We start from the raw sequence: 18,023 nt of genomic DNA on the forward strand, positions 1-18,023 counted from the left end.
TAGTCAACTAGCTGTTATGACGGCTATCTCGGGAATGCAGCTTTCTCAGGCTCATTTTTTGTAGGACAGGCTGAATAATGACTGTGCAACATACCAATTTATCAGCTTGCTAACTCTGGCCTCCTCACTCGTGCAGACCCGGAGTGCTCCATTTCCTCCGATACGGGCTAATCTCCTTTAGGTCTAGCCCGGCCCAGCCATCGGGCCTTTGCCCGACGCCGATGACGGTGAATGGCCCGTCCTGATGCTGATGAGATAAGACTGCTGCTGCTTCTTCTCTTCTTGCCTTCGTGTCGCTCTCTTCTCCGTACTGCTCATCCAGAAAATCACCCCAGCCCTTTTGTTTGGGAGTCGCGTGCCAGAACGCGATTTGTGAATATGTTATTTTGCTGAACTGGAAATTTGATTTGACCTTTTTTTTTTTTTTTCGCGATATCCTCTTTTTCTGTTTTTTGGATCATCTCTGGCTCTCTTTTAAATTGTATTACGTATATACATTTGCGCGACTCACTCAAGATTTTTTCATCTCCATGACGCATTATCAGAGATCCGAATTGCATCTCGTCGCCCAACACTCCTCCCCTGATCATCAAACGTCGCCATGTCTGGAGACGCGACAAACGTGCCGGCCTTGCCGAAGAAACTCGACGCAAGTACACAATCGACATCAAAGGAATGGAATACACGTAGTCTAGGCCTTCGGTTTGCGGCCGATGCGGCGAGCGCAGCGGTTGCTGGGGCTCTGATTTGTCCTCTTATTACGGTTATTGATCGGTTCGTCTGGTCTCGTCTTTACTTTTCTTTTGCCTCGGGAAATGAAGAAATGAATGCTAACAGTTGTGGGGGGGGGAAAAAGGGCAATCATGGAGAAAGCGTCAAAAGGAATATCAATCAGTCACACGATATCGTCTTGTTTCAAATCCATGGCAAAACACCCCGCTGGTTTCTTTTGCTCAACGCCCTTTATCCTTATCTACGCCTTGTACGGCGGTACCTATCTGACGGCGAATGCAATCGATACGGTCACATCGACGCTGCGCAATCAGTCGTTTTCGACGGTGACGCCCGGGACAGCAAAGTTCCTGGCGACGACAACGGTCAACATGTCCATTTGCGTATACAAGGATGCGCGGTTTGCGAAACTCTTTGGTCCGTCAACCAATCCTTCGACTCAGTGTCATCCGCCTGGCACAGCGACGGCATCCGCGGCGGTCTCTGCAGCTACAGCGGCAGCCACCACAGCAGTGAAAAAGGGTCCACAAATACCCAAAATGTCGTATACGTTGTTCTGTCTGAGAGACAGCGTGACGATATTCGCATCCTTTAATGTCCCCGCCTTGATTGCCCCTTCGATTCCCGATTTTATCGCGTCGACGCCGAATATGAAGGCCGCCCTGGCCCAGTTTGCCTGTCCCGCTCTGATGCAGTTTGTGAGCACGCCCATGCACCTGCTGGGTCTGGATTTGTATAACCGGCAACCGCCCGGCGGGTTGGGATGGCGAGATCGCCTTTTGAGGATTCGGAGGGACTATATTGTCAGCTCTTTCGCACGAATGGGCAAGATCGTGCCTGCGTATGGTGTGGGTGGTGTCGTGAATGTACGGCTGAGAGCGGCTTTGATGGAGAAGTTGCAGCTGCAAGACGGTCACAAGCACCAATTATCTCCTCTATAGAGTGTCTCTCACAGATGAGAGAATGCTTTATTGTCTGTTTGTGATGAACTCACGATGTTGATCTTTTTTCACCTTTTTCTTTTTCTTTTTCTTTTTGTATATTGACTTTCAAGTTGATCGACCTACGAGGATTGGTCTTCTTGCTGTTATGATACCTGTGACCCAACTCCACTATGGCGTTTTATGGCGTTGTTTTTTTTTTGGGTATTTGTTTGTACATCCTAATTTCGGGTTTGCAATCATGCTGGTTGCAAAGATGGGTTATAAAAGGCTGATTTAGAGGTAGACAGTTATAGATTATATCTTAATAGACTAGGATGACCATGACACATATTACAGAGTATTGGTATGAGCAACAGTCGAGTATTAAGAAAATAGGTGTTCACAAACAATTCTGATATCTTCAGTGATATAGAATGATACGTATTGACAAAAATATTAAGCTAACCAAGACAGGCAAGTACGGTAAGCTAAGATCGGGCCCTAGTCCGTAGTCAATCACGTGGGCCCGGCTGCTCCCCAACCGAATCGATGACATTATCGCCGCCCCGGAGGACACCGACCCCGACGGAGTTATCTCTTCAAACGACCTGAGCTCATTGTCTTTGAATGACAACCTGCTTCAAAGGTTATTTAGGGGATCGTCGATACTCTCTCCATTTTCTTTTTATTTCATTGTTAAAAAAACAAAAGAAACATTTAACAATTTACTTATGAACGGCGGCGCAACCCTTTCTTTATCAATCCAGATCCAAAGAGAAAGGCTAAACTCAACGTTTCCCCGCGTTTGATCGGCTTGTTTTTTTTTGTTTTGTTTTTGGTTTGTCTGTCTACACCAGCTTTTCATCAAAGATAAAAGGAGAGAGGACTGCTGGGGAGAAGAATGTGCAAGACGGGCTGCTGCCCACCATGGTGACGAATCTGTCTCTACCTAGCTTCAGTTCTCCGCTACGCAGGGTGTCGAGGGAGAAAGGCGCGCCGAATCAGCAGCAGAATAATGCTCGCGAAGACAGCAGCAGCAGCAGCAATGTCAACACCGACAACACCGACAGCAACAAGGATGTCGCTCTGAATAACTATAATAATAACAATAATGACAAAAACAATGCGACGCCGGCGTCGGTCACACTCAGCGAAGCACTCCGGAATAATCCCTTTGGGAATCCGTCACGTTCTCGCGCCCTGGCGTCGGAAGAAGTGCAGGATCAAACCGAGGAGCGTCATCATCACCGCCAACGTCCAGAAATCGGAGATAAGGGGGGTCATTTCAATACCCCGCCATCCATGCTAGAAACACAGGCGCAAGTGCAGGATGATCTCAATAAATCGTTGGGTGTACTAGCCCATCTCTTTCCAGATATTCGTGTCGAAGTCTTTCGTGAGCTTTTGACGCGCTTTGACGGAAACAGCCGCCTTCATCTCTGCGTCGAGCAGCTACTGAGACACAAAGACCAGTGGGTGCAAGGGCGGTGGAAGCTGCAGCCTGTGGACGGGGCCGACGAAAGTCAAGAGGATACCAGTGGTCATGACCAAGAAGATAAAGTGCCGCCGCACGAGCTCTTTCGCAGCAAAGAATACAAAGACACCGTCAAAATGGTCTTGAGCAAGGAGTTTAGCGCTCTTAGTCGCAGTACCATTGACGCAGTACTGGCCGAGTCCAACTTTTCGTACACTCGGGCTCGTCCGATTCTAAAAGAGGTGTCGCGGAAGGGCTGGCGGGCGACGTTGAGTAATCTGAACCCGTTCAAACGCAAAAAGGACAAAGATGAAAACCCCCTGGTGGTCTGGGATCGGTCGGCGGAGGGAGGCCTGCAGCCGCGGCTCAAGAAGACTGGTTCTGGCGAACTCGACCTGGAGTTGTACGAGGTATTCATATTACCTTTTCTCCGTGATCAGAAGGAGATGCAAGAGATTCGGGATTTTCTTCTCTCGTTGGAGTTGAGTGAGCAGGAAGCAAGGGTTGAAAACGCCCTGTATGAATGCCAGTGTTGTCTGGATGATGTGACGTTTGAGCAGATCTCAACGTGCTCTTCAGACGGCCATGTGATCTGCTTTAGCTGTATTCGACGAACAATGCATGAAGCTCTTTTCGGCCAGGGCTGGGACAATTCGGTTTCCCCCGCAATGTCTACTCTCAAGTGTGTCGCCCCCGTGAGCCACGGTGTTTGCGACGGACATCTCAGCCCGACGCTCATCAAACAGGCCATTCTCCTGGAAAAGGCGGGCTCGGAGACATACCGCAAGTTTGAAGAACGCGTGGCCTCTGAAGCACTCTTGAAATCTCGGCTCAAGCTGGTACACTGTCCTTTTTGCACGTATGCAGAAGTTGACCCAGTCTTCCACCCAGCGAATCAAAAACTTGAGTGGCATTACCGGCGCGGCAACATTTTCACTACGATTTTAACGACCATCTTCCTTCTCGATCTGATACCCCTACTTAGTATACCACTTTTAATACCGCTACTATTCTACCCCAACACGCTTACTGCCATATTCCGCACCTCGCTGCAAAACATGAGTCTCCGGTCACGCAGCCAGCGGTTTTTATGCAAAAACCCTTCGTGCCGACGCCCCAGCTGCATGACCTGCCGCAAGCGTTGGCGAGACCCTCATTCATGCGAAGAGCCGCTGCAGCAGTCGCTGCGCACGACAGTCGAAGCTGCGCGCACGGCATCCATCAAACGAACCTGTCCTCGATGCAATCTGTCGTTTGTCAAGTCCTCTGGCTGCAACAAACTCACTTGCGTGTGTGGCTATTCCATGTGCTATCTCTGCCGCAAGGCACTCAATAGCACGCCCGGAGACACAACAAATAATAATAATAACAACAACGACGAAGACGCCGATGTCGGCTATAAGCATTTCTGTGCACATTTCCGCGTTAACCCGGGCGCTCAATGTTCGGAATGCAACAAGTGCGAACTGTACAAGGCCGAAGACGACGAAGAAATCGCGCGCAGGGCTGGCGAGAAGGCGGAGCGAGAGTGGCGCATGCGCCAGTCTTTGGCCAAGGGCAGCAGCACTACTTCTAAAGAAAAGGCAGCAGTAATCCTCATAGACACAACCTCATCGTCACTCTGGGACCCAGACTCGGCGCAGCAACAGCAACATCTCTTACTCAATTCTGTCCTTCACCAGGGCGGCAAAAACAATAACAACAATAACGCCGCCGCGAATTCGTGGCGCTACTGGTGTAGCGAGGTCTGGAGAGACGGGCGATGGAGATGGGAGGTTCAGGCTGCCGCGGATATGATTGTTGAAAAGGTCATTGTGGTTGATGTTTAGAAAACAAACTAGTTAGCGCTTTGAATAATTGTCTGCCTATTACTATTGCTACTTATCATTATACTTTTTTATTTATTCTATAGCCTGTAGTCAATCTCGAGCTTGTCAGGGCTCCGTCCTTCTGACTGACTCTGTTTCATGTACTTTATATCAACTTGGTCATGATTGTTATTGTTATTAGTTTTTAGCGGTGCTATTGACAAAAAAAGAATAAGAACAGAGTTAAATTGCTCATACATCATTTTGAATCTTGCCAAATTCAGGCAGAGCCCATTTTACCATCCATTCTGACCCGAGAATCTGCCGGGTAGTAGGACGATTCTCGGGTCTGAATAGGAGCGTCGGCCGTAGCATGTCGAAGATAGCATCCCTCTCTCTTGCGTCAAACATCGGCATCCCACTATCTCGCCTGGGCTGTTGCACGCTATCCTCAAACCGATCGTCCCAAGATCGGAAAGGATTGCGGTTTATTGGCTTGCCATCCTCGGTAAATTTTTCTCGCCGCGCCTCCCACTTCCTCCACCATTCAGGTGGAAGAATACCAAGAGTATCGACATGCTCACAGGTCATGTCGTCCTCGGTCGCGAGAAATCCTTCAAACAACGGCCGCTGAGCGATGATAGAGCATATGGTACAGGCAAGAGTCCAGATGTCTGATGAAAAGGATAGAGGTTTATTTGGTTCAAACCGAGCCTCCGGCGAACGAATAACTAGTGGAGTGCGAGATTCGCATTTTGGCTCTTCTTTTGAGTATGAAAACGCTTCGCCAAAGTCTGAAAGCAAGATCCTGGCTTCTGCAAGTGTGATTTCCTCGCTTGCTTCCCCCAGCCATATGGGCGCAATGCCGTGGGATGGGACACCAGGAGTAGGAATCGGACGACGACGGCCATCTAGATGAACAACTGGGTCAAGCTCCGGTTCTCCATATTTCCCATACAATTGTTCGAGTGAGATCTGGTCAAAAGTGGGCGGGACTTTTAAAAGAATATTGCCTAGGTGCAGGTCTCCCTGCACAATTCCTTGAGCATGTACATAATCCACAACAAGAACGAGTTGCGCAGCCAATGACCGGGCCACGTCAAGCTGGAAAAGGCGAATCCACGAACCATCTTTCACCTGGGAGAGGCTAGCCCTCGCCACCGGCGCCGCAACGTAGCAAGCATGATTGCCATTTGGGCCATGAATGGTGAACCTGTCTAGGACCAAAGGTACTATCATCATCGTCGTCTTTGCGGGATTGTTGTTATTGTTTGCTAGAGAACAATGAGGACGCTGAGCGAGGGTGGATATAATGTCCACTTCATCCTTTGGGTTTGAGTTTGCTGTGCAGACTTTGACTACAACGTATCTATTGGAGGATTGCTCATCTCGGGCCAGCCATGTAGTTGAATAGGAGCCATATCCCAGCTTATGAACAACTCGATATCGACCATGAAATTGATCTCCAATTTGTACAGGGTGATAGCCCCCCTGTCGATAGTTCTCAAGTCTTTCGACTCCCTCGAGAGGTTCGTATAGGAGACGGGTATTAAAATCGTCACTGCTTGCCATCAAGTTGAATGCGGCCATGGTGAACGCGCAGCAGGGTCGATGGCGATGAAGCAGTAGCATGCGCCCCTTACGGACAGGAGAATCAACCTGGGACCATTTATAATGTGGGCGCAACGACCGAGTAGCGAATAACAATAATTTACTCATTGCCGTATCATGTGGAGAGTTCACCCAAGAGGTGTCTCGACAAGGGGACGAAAAAATCTCATGAGTTGTATCGGGTGGTTATAAACGCTAACCAGCTTCGACAAAGTAGTGGATAGAGTTAGCATCCACATTGGCTTATACTGCCCAGGCAATTCCCAGCATTGATCAGTGAGCAGGCATATAGCAGTTAGTGAGTACTCAGTATCGCTCAGTACTAATCACTGCTTATAGCACCCAGGGAGAGTCCAGTGGCCAAAGGATGATATATCACATGATGTCACGTAAAAGCGGTAAGGAAAGAACAAGGGCTGCTCATTCAATGTTTACATATATACGACCTACGTAGCTAAAACTCCCAAATCAAAACGTATACGTATATCATTGAAACCAACACCTCTACTATCTCCTCAATATACATCTGTACAATATGTGTGCGTTTAAATATAAACGCACAACTTCATAAGAAAGTAGTAAACTCTCGAGATATCATCAATCCAAGGGAAATAAAAGGTTGTGCCACCGAATATGGTGTTCTTGTCGGGCTTGGGTCGTCTTTCAGACAAAACATCAGGGGGAATATTCGAGAAATTCACAGGGAATAATAAATAAAAAAAAAGAAAGGTGAGTTGTGAAAAAGCAAACAGAAAAGAGAAAAAAACTCGGTGCAAAGTTTAGATATGTAAATAAGCTTGCAAAAATTACAGGGTTTTGAGAGTAGAAAGAAAAAAGAGTCAAGACGTCATCGTAGAGAGCCGTCTTTGAAAAAGAAAATCCTATGTCCAAGTCGCAGTGTCCCTATTTATTACACTCTTTTCTTTCTAGTTCCATCCCAACGAGTTCTCTGACATCACTGGGGCGCTGATCATTGCGGTGCGGTTGCTTCGTCCACTGTTGTGGGAGATGCGGTTAGGGCCAGAGAGGAAACCAGTGTTGGCAGCTTCACTCATCGACGCGCTGGGGACAGAGCTGGAACGCTGGTGCAACTGCTTGCGCTTCCGGTAGCGGCGGGCGACGTAGAACATGGCTCCGGCGTAAGCCGCAGCTCCAGCAGCGGCACCTACACCGATTCCAACAGCGCTACCACGAACACTGCCGCTGTTGCTAGCACCACCGTCGTTGGAGTTGCCGTTGCCGTTTCCTCCAGAAGAACCGCCATCCTGTCCATTGCCAGAGCCATTGTCAGAGCCGCCAGAGGGCTGCTGAGCGACCAATGGAATGTCGATGTTCAACATAGAGAACAGGTTCTTGATAGAGCTCTGGTCATAGGTGGGCTTGTCGTTGGGGGTGTTTGGTTGCTTGTACAGGTCGGAGGCAGGAGCTGAGCGCAGAGCGGTCAGGGTATCAACCAGATCACTAGGAATGTAGAACTTGATGAGAGTAGTGTTGTAGCCAAGACTAGTCACGGTGTCGTACGGGCCAAGCCAGAAGGGAGTGACCTTGTCTTGGACGATTGCAAGAGCATACGAGACACCAATAGGAGTGTAGTAATAGATCTGGTCTGGCCAGTCAATCGAGGTTGCCACAGTTGGCCATGACAAGTCCTGGTTGAAACCAAATTGCACCAGAGTCGAGTTTGGAGGAGCCTCAGGGGTTCCGCCAGGAGGCGAGATGACCTCAGGGAGCTGTGTTGGGGCGGTCGTTTCCGTACCAGCAGGACCGCTCGAGGTAGCAGTGGGAGTGATGACAGGTGGTGGAACGTAGGGATTGTCAGTGGCCGAGCTCTGGATAGTAGTCGAAGTGCTAGTAGTAGTGGGAGCAGGTTCGCTGGGTTTGGTGGTTGTCACTTGAGGCACCGAAGGAGACGCAGAGTGGGAAGAAGCGCTGGTGGTGGTAGTAGGCTTGGTGGTGATAGGCCTGGAAGATCCAGCAGGGCCAACAGAGCCAGAAGTGTGGCTATGGCTCGGAATCGCCGGCTGGGAAGGTGTGGTGCTTCCAGTTCCAGTGGTCTTGGTGGTGACGGAAGCACTTCCAGATGGCTTGGTGGAGCCGGAAGAGCTCGTAGTGGTCGGTCCAACGGATACATGGCTTGAGCTGGTGGTTGTAGGGACCGCAACACTGGAAGACCGGGTGGAAGTCTTGGTAGTGGTAGTCGAAGGGCCAGGGAATACAGAGCTCAGAGGCGGAAGCGACAAAATTGCAGGGCTAGAAGAGGTGCTTCCAGACGCGCTTCCAGACGTAGTTGCGGAGCCACTGGCAGTGGAAGTTGGGCTACCGGTGGTGGTAGAAACATAAACACTTGAGAGTCCGACTGTGATACCAGGCAAACCAGTTGTCGTCGCCGAACCAACACCTGATGACGAACTAGGTGAGAGCCCACCGAGCAGTCCACTTGTTCCTAGAAGACCAGAGAGCAAATTGGGGTCGCTGGTAGACGTTGTTTTAGTGGTGTGAGTGGTTTGAGTGGTTTGAGCGCTGGGAGTGGTGACAGTGCCAGTGGTTGGTTGAAGGATGGTCGATGGCAAACCAGTGGTGGAGCCAACTGGGTTAAGCAATTTGGAAATTCCCGCGCCGAGATCTCCCAAGAAAGAGCCATCTGACGAAGAAGCAGTGGTCGTGGATACCTTGGTGGTGACGGGCTTAGCATCGGTGCTGTCCACAGTCACAGATCCAGCCTCAACAGAAGTCGGGGTGGCCTTGGCTGCCACAGTGCCAGCTGCAGTTTTGGTCGTAGCTGCTCCAGTGGTGGTAGAAGTCTTGCCATCGGCGCCAACGTAGACGTAGATCGGCACGACGACAGTGTTAGAGTCCTCAGAGGAGGTGGAAGTAGACGTAGCTACAGTGGTTTTGCCATCACCAAAAAGCCCTCCAAACAGACCACCGTCCTCACCGGGGGACTTGGGCGTGTTCTGGCGCTTGACCTCCTTGGGGAAATAGTACTTTGGGCGGAGCTCTTCAGCGACAGATTGTGTCGCGCAAGATAGCACAGCGAGCGCTGCAACACTGATTGAGCGCATGTTGGGCGGGACGTCTCGCGTATTAGGACCACGGCCGAGATGTTGGTAAATAACCACCCAAACACAGCTCACTGGTTTTTTTTCGATTCCACCAATGTTCCGTTCTTCACGAAGTACTCAAAAGGGTCGCAATCTGAAACTAGCGAATGAAAGCGGTGTGGTAATTGTGGTAAAGAATCGAGCTGATCAAAGAATGAATGTTCCAAAAGTCTAACGATTTCTTCTTGCTACCCGTGAATGAGCGGACTTGGGATGGAAAGGTCCCGGTAAGCGAGCGTGTGCGAGAGTGGTAAACGAATGTAGTTGGGACGTAAACGTCGAAAGATGCGGTGGGCAGGCGTTAGGGGGGCCTCGCTAAAGGATGGACAGAACGCGACGAAGGCGAGCGGAGGAGGGCGAGGATAAGTTGTCTAGTCGTCCCTTCAAGCCGTCGACATAGGCAAGCGAAACATGTCAAACGACAGCACCAGCAAAAAGCATTAACGAAGGGAAGGAGAGGCGGAGAGTGAGGGAAGAAGAAGAAGAGGTCTGGAGAGCGAGAGAGACGCGAGGCAGGGGCGGGCGGGCACAGAAACGGGGGGCCTGGGGGGGGGAAGGCAGGCAGGCGCCGGGTACGACCACGCACCCACGGCCCAGCTAATAATAAAAGCGCCGCGCTAACGGCTTTGGTGCCGGCCCGGATGGCCCCACAGCGGGATGCCAGCGACTAGCCGTCACACCCAGTAATTACGCCATAGTAATGGCCTGTTACGCCCGTATTGCCTACAATAATCATTAATTACTCTCTTGCACGAATACTGAGTAGCCCCTTGCTTCCTCTGATACAGCTACTCGAAGCTTGGCCAAAACTCTCCAGCCTCGATCGATAGATTATTTCGCCAACTCGTTCATTATTATTGTTATTGTTATTATTACTCTCCGCTGCATCCTTGACGACAAAGCTCTGTCAGCAGAAAATCGTTTCCCCAATCAGCCCCGGCCGCCTGGGTCGGAGTCCTGAGAGCCCGATAAGCTTGGTCAATCACGAACCGTCAGCAGGTGGGCCTCGTGAAATTGTTGTTTTTTCTTGGTGGAACGGGCATGTTTACTACCTTTACGCTCTATCTGATGACAATGCTGATGGTCCGTCTTCTTGACTGTTAGTCTATTGCGCACATGTCTACACACTACTGCCATTCCTTCCAACGCATCATGTTACTGCAGGAACAGACCATGAGGGGACTGTAGCTGCAGAAGGAACCGAACCATAGGGCCAATTGAGTGATGTGCAACGGCTAAACCAAAACAACCATGACTTGGCGCCAGAGCTGTTAGTCGACTGGCCGCGGCCCCGGCCATTCGAAGCATGTTGGGAGGCTTAGCATGCAGCTTGCACAAAGCAAACACCATCAAGAAGAAAGTAGTAGTAGTGTGGTACGCACTACGTACATCGCTTTTCATAGGAGTACGGTAATTAACTAACTCCCGCATACCCTCTGGTAACATACTTGTATACGTTCACATGGACCCTGAGTTAATAAAACTGGGCTCCACCCGCGAAATTACTACTGGCTCTTATTGGCTATGTATCTCCCAAAAACGGCAAGGCGCGCAGGGGCAAGCGCCACCCCCAGTGGTCGACGGTTAGCGCCAAGCCCCACCACGGCGGTGCCTGGACGTGGCAGGATGGCTGTCTGCGTGTGCAGAGCAGTCCGTAGGTTACATGCCCGCCAAAAACCCGCCGACCGAGTTCCTCTTCTTCTCCCCCTCGCATTAATAATAATACGTATTTCTTGCCAAAAATCATCTGACGCGCTCTCTTCGCCTTCTGGAATTCCGGGCCAACATCCAGCAGCCTATGACGGCCCACTGCGTGTGTTGTTCCCACATCATCACTGTTGTTATTTGGCGCCACGCACGCGCGTTCTCTTCAACCCTTGCGACGCCGATGATCCAGCCTCGTCCGCCAATACACACCGATCCATGACCGTTCTATCTCTGGAGTCTGATGAGGCGTCGCGCGACAGGAAAACCCAAAATCAAGAATGCCGGACCAGCCTAGCCAGGTTCGTTCAACGGTATCCATACTGAGAGAGCGAAGGTCTTTGACCCCTGACTAACCAGCGCGCCTGCGTTCACTAGTACGTACTAGTCCTCTTTTTTCGCTTGTCTCGTAACCTGCAAAGCACGTTTGCTAACCCAGAAACGAACGTGACACATGTGCGCATTTTTTCCCACCCTGGCTATCAGCCTAAGAGCCTAAGAGCCTAAGACTGGCGCTCTTTTGGGCCACGCAGCTTTGCCGTTGCAGGTGTAGCGGGCCCCTCCAACACCGGAGCCATTCCCGTATCACTGTCGTCCAGGCCAGACTAGTTATTCTCCGGCCCTTTGCCTCTCATGTAAGTTGTAACGCGTGAAATGGCGATCGACATCATCGATCATTGCGATTTATCAGTCGGGCTTGGATCTGCAAGCGCTATCTTGTATGCTCTCTACCGAGGACCAGACTCAGCCGTCTGACTTTGAGGTCTCAAGATCACGACAAACAAACTAGTTACGAATCTTACAACCATCCTAACAACTCGCTCATGTCCATTGGCGATCGCCAAAGCTCAGGTCAAGTGTCAACTTCCAAGTCCAAAAAACAAGACCTTAAACTGCAATGATCTGATAGCTCTGGTCATTTCACGCAATGCTAGTCTGCAGTCTGGACTTCTTTTCGGACTTTTTCTCCGTCTAGCTACCCCTGCCAAGAAGCTACATTAGCATTTGCATCTGGCAACTTGCTGGGTCCCGATTCAGGCGTGATCAGGCATGCTATCTGCCATGCAATGGCCAAGCCAACAAGTCAGCAACAGGATACGATTACGGAGTACTACTTCTGTTAGAAGTGAGCCCCAAGCGTAAATTTGTGTAAAAAAGTAATCCACATCACATCACCGCAATTCCGGGTAGCCACACATTGTTCCTTCCTACGGGATAATCCACGTTACGGGGTATTTAATATTAGCAATCTGTGCCGAGACCTTGTTATTGTGCAATCCCCATTCAAGTGCACAGGTGCAGGTGTACACGGTACCTCCTAGCAATTTCTCTATGCGTGTGTCCAATGTCGAGAACCGTGGCGTGGTATGTGGATGTGTAACACGCTATATGTGATGTGATGTGTGTATACTGAGACCGCGTCTCTAGCTGTAAACAACATGCATGACAACTCTAGCGAGTCCTTAATCTTTCCATTGAACAAATTATTTTTTTCCTTGTGTTAATCGTATTAGTCGGTTTAGTGGTAATGACTTGTCATTCATTATTATATCTTGCTATCTTGTCAAGCGGCATTCATAACCCATGATCCATTTGACACGTATAAGAACCCAATGCCGTTTCTCTCTAGGTTATTGTATGTTATATTATATTGGAAAATAAAATGTAAATATGTTTTGTATAATTGGTTTGAGTTGTTGTTGTGATCTGGCGTTTGAGATTTTTGATTGTTATGTGTTGAGTAAATATAAAAAATATATATCTAATTCTCTACTTATTTTGGATACATCAATTGGTAACACGGATGTCAACTAGTTACATGTAATTTCAATGTTGTTCCATACCATTTAACACCAATCAATAATCATGTAAGTTAATTAATTATTATCAATTGTGTGGATGTTGCCACCCAGACAGGTCTGTGAGATACATATACCAAACATCCATATCAGTGGTTCCCCATGGAAAAATGTCGGCAGGTATAGTAACATAGTTGACAGAGTGAGGCGACACCCCTAGCAAGCGACATCAGTTTTAATCACGCTGGAACTTGCTTACAGTGAAAAGAGCCGTGTCGTCAGTTAATCTTCAGTTGATTGAGTAGAGATGATAAGAGTGGCGAGTAATACTAGTACTACTACTACTTCTACTACTATACAAATTCCCAGTCCACAAAATCAAATATACCTAATCCCGTCGTTTTCGCTCAGCCTCAAACGCAGTAAACCCTTCCGGACCCAAGCCATCCTGGCCACCAGTGCGAAAATACTCACACACCACGCCAACAGCATAAAGCACTCCGGCTGTCGCAAAACCAGTTAAAAAGACACGCCGGATCGTCTTTCCAAAAGATGATTCAGACTTTGTTTTTAAGCTGGAGATCTCCTCGTCTAGGTTATAAGAAGGTGAGGGAGGTGGGTATGGTGACCAGTTTGGTGGGCCGCCGGTGTATATAGTTTCCTGGCGGCGGACGATTCTTGGGGTGGTTGTTGTTGTTGAATTTGAAGAAGGGTTGGGTTCTGCCTTGATAGGCTGAATCAAGTCATCCGCATTTGAAAGAGTATTGGCCTTGGCCTCTGCCTGCGAGCCCATTGGCATATTGGAAATCCTAGAAGGCGCGCTTTGGGTAGAAATAAAATCCGATCCGCTGCCAAACGGCCCTTTTCTAAAGACAAGAATATTATCACCCCCGGACACAATCTCATAGCCATCGTTCTTCATTTTTGCAAAATAGGGTAGAAATTTCGCAGGATTGTTTATGCTCAGCATCACCTCGGATGGAGGCAGGGTTGCCCCGGTTGCATGGATCGACGATGTAGTCTCTGCAATTACGACTTCTGATGTAGACGGGTCGTAGGCAAGAACGCGATATAGATCCGGTTCTACCACATCTGCAGATGAATACTCTTCTAGGCGTGCGCATAAATCGGTGAGTTCTTGGTTGAGCAAGTGCATGTTTCCGCTAAATCCCTTGACGTGTTTCGCGGCCTCATTGACCTGCTGCTGCTGCTGCTGCTGCTCGGTAGATGCATCGTGCGTGGACTCGACAGAATCATTGGAGATTTCATTTCTGGAGGCAAAGGAAGCTCGAATGTCGCTGGCACTCAGCTGGGATATGTCCTCGTCGTCGAAATCGGAGAATTGCCTGATTTTTGGGTCTGTTATTGGGCTGCTGGCTTGTCGATCAATATCTGGCTTTTGAGTAGAGACAACGCTAGCTTTCCCATCTGCTGATTTATGAGTATAGTTGCTGGCGTCCTCTAGATAGATAATGTCATTCCTGCTCGTGTTCTGAAATGGTGCATCAACCATCTTATCAGACGGAAGATCATGCTTCTCAGGGGAAGATGTCTCAGAACTCGAGAAAGCCTTCACAGGAATATCGATGTATTCATTTTCGTTTGTAGTTTCTTTATCCACAGTTTGACTGCGCGGTATCATTTTTCCACTGATTGGGTCAAACTGAAGCTCTGGACCGTGTACTGCTGGCGTGACCGAGTCGGTCACATTAGAATCACTTGACAGTATATCAGCATGCTTGCTGTCATGGTCTATGACGACACCTTTTTTAGCAGCCTTTTCACCAGCACTACTGCCAGTATTTGGCTGTGCCTCGCGAGCCGAGCCGCCAATATTCAGAAACGACCGGCAGAACGGCGACCAAGCCTTCGGAAGCCGCAGGTATTCATTGCTCCTCCCAAACAAAAACTCATATGGATCAGCTTCGATTTTCTTCATAATATCATCAAATTCACCTCGCTGACCACTTGGCGACTTATTCTTCCGCTCGTTCCGGTCTCGCCCAGCACGCCAACGACCACGATGATTCTCAGAAGTGTGGTCGTGCTTACCCCAGCCACGCCAGTGGTTGTGATGTGCAAGATTCCGTTTGTTTATGTGGCTTATTTTCGTATAGAGTTCCTGAAGTTTTCTCGACATTTCGTCCAAGTCGTCCTCGCGGGCTCCACGGCGGCCGCGGCTACCACGCCAGTAGGGCCAACCGGTGCACCATTGACTTGCACGAACGCTGCCTAGGTGTCTATTCGATGCTGGAACGGAGATGGTCAGTCTTGAAGCTAGCCGGCTTTCGGCGCCGGTAAAGGCATCTCGATGGAGAAGAAGAAGCATTGGTGGACATGATGGGCGCCGCGAGACTAGGCAACGAGTATTCATGATGTGATGCTATTATCCAAACGCCTCGCGACGATGGTTGAAAACAATTTGCTTTTTCTCGTGTTGTAGATTTCTGTAGAGATATCTCTGTATTGGGATGTATTCGAAGGAACGTAGCGGATCTGGATGACGAATCCCTGGGGGGTAATGAGTGATTCAACCAGACGGATGATTTGGTGCTAAAAGGGTCTCACCACCGCGAGTAATTGGTCCCGAGTCTCTGACTCCAAAGACTTTGATGAAAAAAGGCGTTTCTTGGAATGAAGATGATAGATGACAGGATGTCTGTTGGTCGAGGAGCTGTGCTAGGCAGAACAGTCACGAGGCCGGTCTTATCGGGAGGACGGGGGTGGGGTAGCTGATAAAGCTATCGACCAGGTCCGCCCCACATGTGTCTACATCAACAATATGGATTGTAATCAGAGCATTGGCATAGTTTAGTTATATTAATCTATCTACAGCCCTAGCTGCAGCATTTGCTGCTCAAGTTCTATATGACTATCCCCAAAAAGAAAGTGGTTCCTCCAAAATCGTATCCCTTCGATGCTTTCCTCGCGGCACAAGATTCCTCTGTCCTCGGCCATTTCCAGCTCCTCAGCAGCGACTCCCACGCTCCATCCAAAATGCTGCGCAGTCTCTTGGGCAGTGATTCCGCGACCATACATATCCCAGTTCCAATTTGCGCTTTCAAAAGGCGGTTGCTGGCGGAGCTCTTGCAGCCACTCGTCAAGCTGTTGGATGATCTTCTCGTCACTCCAGTTGGACGGCTGGACGACGAGCAGTCCGCTTTTAAAACGGCGTAAGCGAACGGGTAGCTTGAGTTTCTCCCACAGCTGTGCGGCCTGTTCAAAGTCTGCCGGGCTTACAAGCTCGACGCCGTTGCGAGTGCGGTTGAACAAAGCCCACAGGTCTATGAGACTCATGATACCGCCTTCTTTGCGTAAAACTCCTGTGCGGTCATCTGTCAAATACTCTGCTAAATTGCGTGAGAGTTCAGAAAGGTAGAGATTCTCGGCCCCAGAACCGAGCATGTCCTTTGTCGTGACCATATTTAAAGCGGCAGCCGACTCTGAAAGAACTGCGCTCGCTTCGGCAGAACCACCATTGCCGGAAATGCCAGATTCCGACGCTAGCGTCTCCGCAAGGGAGACAATTTGTTTGGCAGACGCCATCAAGGCCTCCAAGTCTTCAAAGGCGTTGCCAATTACTAGCTCGGTGTTTTTGCGAGACTCAAGACCTCGCTGCTCTAGACCGGCGATTCCAACCGCTGACGGACGAGGCGTCGACTGTCCAGAGCGATTTGGGGATGGATCATACGCATCCCCTCGATGTGGCGACTGAGATAGCTGGGGTATGGGAGGAGCATTCTGTAAAAGCCATTTCCGCTGAACCAAACAGCTCTTGAGGCGCTCGTAGAATGTCTTATCTCCACCTTCTCTGAACGAAAGCTTGATGCTTTCGCTTATGTCCTTATTTGTTATGCTTGCCTGGTCGATAAAAGGGGCAGGTGACTCGGTGCGGTGCCCAGCTGTGGTGGCTTCATTGTTGGAGCCTGCGGGTGAAAGTGAAGCACCGCAAATTTCACACTCTCGTAGGGATGGGTGGTTGAGAAAGGTACACCTTGGACATGGCGACGGAATGGCTCGTGCCCGCGGGGTAAGATTATGTGATTCAGCCGTGCCAAGTTCGGCTTGTTCTCCCTGAGAAGGTTCCGCATCTGTGGTAGATGTCGGCCCTGGCGAATCTCTGCTCGTGGCAGCAGCTATTGTGGCCTTTAAGATTGTAGCCAATGGCGGTTTTATCCCGCATGCGAGACAAGGTGGGATCGGTGGCGACGCGGAAGCCTCAAAGTTGGATGGAACCGGGTTGGAAAAAGAACATATCGGACACACCCAAGTAGCATTTATCGATTTGGGAGGATTCGGTGATGCCCCTCTCGAAGCTAATGCCTGTCCGCTGGAAGCTGACGGTGGGGTGCTCTGTTGCTGGATGAGACTGCGCTTTTGCGGCTTGGGGAATAATGTAATTTTTGCTGATGACTTTAGAAAACCGGCCTGGAGGATGTGAGTGACTGGTAGTGGAGAGTATGCTGCGGAGCGATCATACTTGGTGTTCTGCACGGTCAACGTCTCTAAGGTCGATGGAAACCGAGTACTTGCGCGGCTCGTCGGTCGCAACGTAGCAAACGCGATGGGATGTCAGGTAGGCATGGCCATGTTGATAAGATGGGATTTTGAATTTCCTGCAGAGTTGCAGCTCATCTTTCAGTATGCGGTTGGTATAGAGGGGTCACAATGGTACAGCGTACCCTTCATACAAGCCCACTGCATCCTGGACAAACAGCAGGGATTCGTCGGGGAGCAAAGATGGACGAAGTGCTGTCGTCAGATCAAGTGGCTTGAAGAACATCTAGCCTGCAGTGGTGGAAGAGAAGATCAGCACCATGCTGGGCTTCTGACAGCGAGTTGGTGGAAGACACTCTTGGCGCGGGCGGGCG

At 49.7% G+C, this 18,023-nt stretch overlaps 6 protein-coding genes across 6 annotated transcripts; 2 read left to right on the forward strand and 4 right to left on the reverse strand.

The window, feature by feature from the left end:
• Positions 1 to 601: 601 nt before the first annotated feature.
• Positions 602 to 1,673, forward strand: TRUGW13939_01950 (uncharacterized protein; the record flags this gene model as incomplete). Its single annotated transcript, XM_035485146.1, has 2 exons — positions 602 to 774; positions 857 to 1,673. 2 exons carry the CDS (start codon positions 602 to 604, stop codon positions 1,671 to 1,673), a joined length of 990 nt encoding a protein of 329 aa, XP_035341039.1.
• A 1,284-nt stretch (positions 1,674 to 2,957) lies between these two features.
• TRUGW13939_01951 (uncharacterized protein) lies at positions 2,958 to 4,958 on the forward strand (the record flags this gene model as incomplete). The annotated part of the gene is made up of 1 exon (XM_035485147.1): positions 2,958 to 4,958. The coding sequence occupies one exon, from the start codon at positions 2,958 to 2,960 to the stop codon at positions 4,956 to 4,958; it is 2,001 nt and encodes a 666-aa protein (XP_035341040.1).
• Positions 4,959 to 5,189: 231 nt separating this feature from the next.
• On the reverse strand, positions 5,190 to 6,527 carry TRUGW13939_01952 (uncharacterized protein; the record flags this gene model as incomplete). Its single annotated transcript, XM_035485148.1, has 1 exon — positions 5,190 to 6,527. One exon carries the CDS (start codon positions 6,525 to 6,527, stop codon positions 5,190 to 5,192), a length of 1,338 nt encoding a protein of 445 aa, XP_035341041.1.
• A 947-nt stretch (positions 6,528 to 7,474) lies between these two features.
• Positions 7,475 to 9,610, reverse strand: TRUGW13939_01953 (uncharacterized protein; the record flags this gene model as incomplete). The annotated part of the gene is made up of 1 exon (XM_035485149.1): positions 7,475 to 9,610. One exon carries the CDS (start codon positions 9,608 to 9,610, stop codon positions 7,475 to 7,477), a length of 2,136 nt encoding a protein of 711 aa, XP_035341042.1.
• A 3,930-nt stretch (positions 9,611 to 13,540) lies between these two features.
• TRUGW13939_01954 (uncharacterized protein) lies at positions 13,541 to 15,481 on the reverse strand (the record flags this gene model as incomplete). Its single annotated transcript, XM_035485150.1, has 1 exon — positions 13,541 to 15,481. One exon carries the CDS (start codon positions 15,479 to 15,481, stop codon positions 13,541 to 13,543), a length of 1,941 nt encoding a protein of 646 aa, XP_035341043.1.
• A 500-nt stretch (positions 15,482 to 15,981) lies between these two features.
• On the reverse strand, positions 15,982 to 17,935 carry TRUGW13939_01955 (uncharacterized protein; the record flags this gene model as incomplete). Its single annotated transcript, XM_035485151.1, has 3 exons — positions 15,982 to 17,580; positions 17,633 to 17,768; positions 17,835 to 17,935. The coding sequence occupies 3 exons, from the start codon at positions 17,933 to 17,935 to the stop codon at positions 15,982 to 15,984; spliced, it is 1,836 nt and encodes a 611-aa protein (XP_035341044.1).
• Between the last annotated feature and the right edge of the window lie 88 nt (positions 17,936 to 18,023).

This window comes from Talaromyces rugulosus, chromosome I, assembly GCF_013368755.1.
Source record: "Talaromyces rugulosus chromosome I, complete sequence".
Classification (NCBI taxonomy): Eukaryota; Fungi; Ascomycota; class Eurotiomycetes; order Eurotiales; family Trichocomaceae; genus Talaromyces; species Talaromyces rugulosus.